The sequence below is a fragment of the Malurus melanocephalus genome, unplaced genomic scaffold, assembly GCF_030028575.1.
Source record: "Malurus melanocephalus ecotype Western Australia unplaced genomic scaffold, MMel_1.1 scaffold_798, whole genome shotgun sequence".
In the NCBI taxonomy this organism is placed as follows: Eukaryota; Metazoa; Chordata; class Aves; order Passeriformes; family Maluridae; genus Malurus; species Malurus melanocephalus.
Window position 1 is genome coordinate 171,505 of NW_026624030.1, and position 1,315 is coordinate 172,819.

At 64.5% G+C, this 1,315-nt stretch overlaps 1 protein-coding gene across 4 annotated transcripts in view; it reads right to left on the reverse strand.

The window, feature by feature from the left end:
* Nucleotides 1-1,291, reverse strand: part of ASIC1 (acid sensing ion channel subunit 1) — a 19,494-nt gene extending 18,203 nt beyond the window's left edge. The window contains exons 1-2 of one of the 4 annotated variants that reach the window (XM_057385204.1): nt 999-1,291; nt 18-412 (exon numbers count right to left, since the gene is read on the reverse strand). In XM_057385204.1, the coding sequence (XP_057241187.1) occupies nt 18-382 (365 nt within the window). In that variant the 5' untranslated portion in view covers nt 383-412; nt 999-1,291. Of the gene's footprint in view, nt 1-17; nt 416-800 lie in introns of all 4 variants that reach the window. The other 3 variants (XM_057385206.1, XM_057385202.1, XM_057385203.1) reach the window with 3 other exon arrangements.
* Between the last annotated feature and the right edge of the window lie 24 nt (nt 1,292-1,315).

The following is a 1,315-nucleotide window of genomic DNA, read 5'->3' on the forward strand; positions in this document are numbered from 1 at the left end:
GAGGCCCCGGCACCCACCTGTTATTGAGCAAGGCCAGCAGCTCGCCGGCGTGGTACAGGTCGTTCTTGGTCACTCGGCTGAAGCGGAACTCGTTGAGGTTGCAGAAGGTGACGGCGGGGAAGGTGAGCCTGCTGGCCGCCACCTCGTCCAGCTTGGTGACGTGGGGGTACAGGAAGTAGTACTGGATGCGGTTGGTGCAGACGAGGGCGAGCAGCGCCAGCGAGCCCAGGAAGCAGAGCGCCCAGACCACGCGCTTCAGCGACAGCCGCTCGTACGAGAAGATGTGCGAGAGCCCGTGCAGGGTGGAGCTGCTGGCGAAGGCCTGGATGCTCACCGGCTGCCCGCTGTCCACCTCCTCCTCGTCCACTTTCAGGTCCATCATGGTCAGTGCCRGCGCCCCGGGGTGGCCGCTCTGCTGAGAAGGGAGCCCGTGGGTGCCACGGYGGCCTCGTGGGTGCCCAGCCCACGGCAGCCCCGGGCAGGGAYGCGCCCGGCAGTGCCCACGAGGGGCAGATGCTTTGCTGTGCCCTGCTCCTGCCCCCAAGCCTACATAAATATATATATATACACACAGATATGTATGTATGTATATATATGTATGTATGCATGCATTCCTAGATAAAATATGCATTTATTTGGATGCATTTCTTGCATTTCCTCCCCTCCCACCTCCTCCCTGCCCTCCCCATCCCACGGCAGTTCTGGGGTGCTGTGCCCCCCCCCTCCCCCCGCTCCCCCTCCACCTCCCACGAATGGCACCGTCGCATCGACAAACAGATGAAGGATSGAAGGATGCAAACCTGGGATCAGGGCCGGCGGCCGTGGCTGGAGCTGGGCTGGTGCCGCTGCCGCTGCGTCGGGGGAGCCGGGGCTGGGATGAGCCTCTGCCGCCGGCGGGGAGCACGGGAGCGGGAGACGAGCGGGCACCGAGGGTGCTGAGGCACCGAGCCCGGCGAACCGGAAAAGAAGGGGGGGAATAAAAATAGCCCCGTTGGTACCTTGGTGCAAGCGTGGGAGCGGGGATGCGCCGGGGCCTCAGCGCCGCGCGGGGGGACCGCAGGCGACCATCGCTGGAGAGGAGGCAGCTGCCGTGTGCGGGGAGATAAGAGGAGGAGAAGGAAGGCGAGCAGGAGGCTGCTTCCCTGCCAAACACATGGATACCTCCCCCTGTGGCTATCTGGGAGCTGGTGATTTCTTCAGATGCATAATCCGCATGAAGTCATTGTCTGAGCGCTGGTGGGGCCGGAGGCCGCGGAGGGGTGAGGGGTGCCGCAGGCCGGTGGGCAGCGGGGAGGAGGAGGAGGAGGAGGAGGAG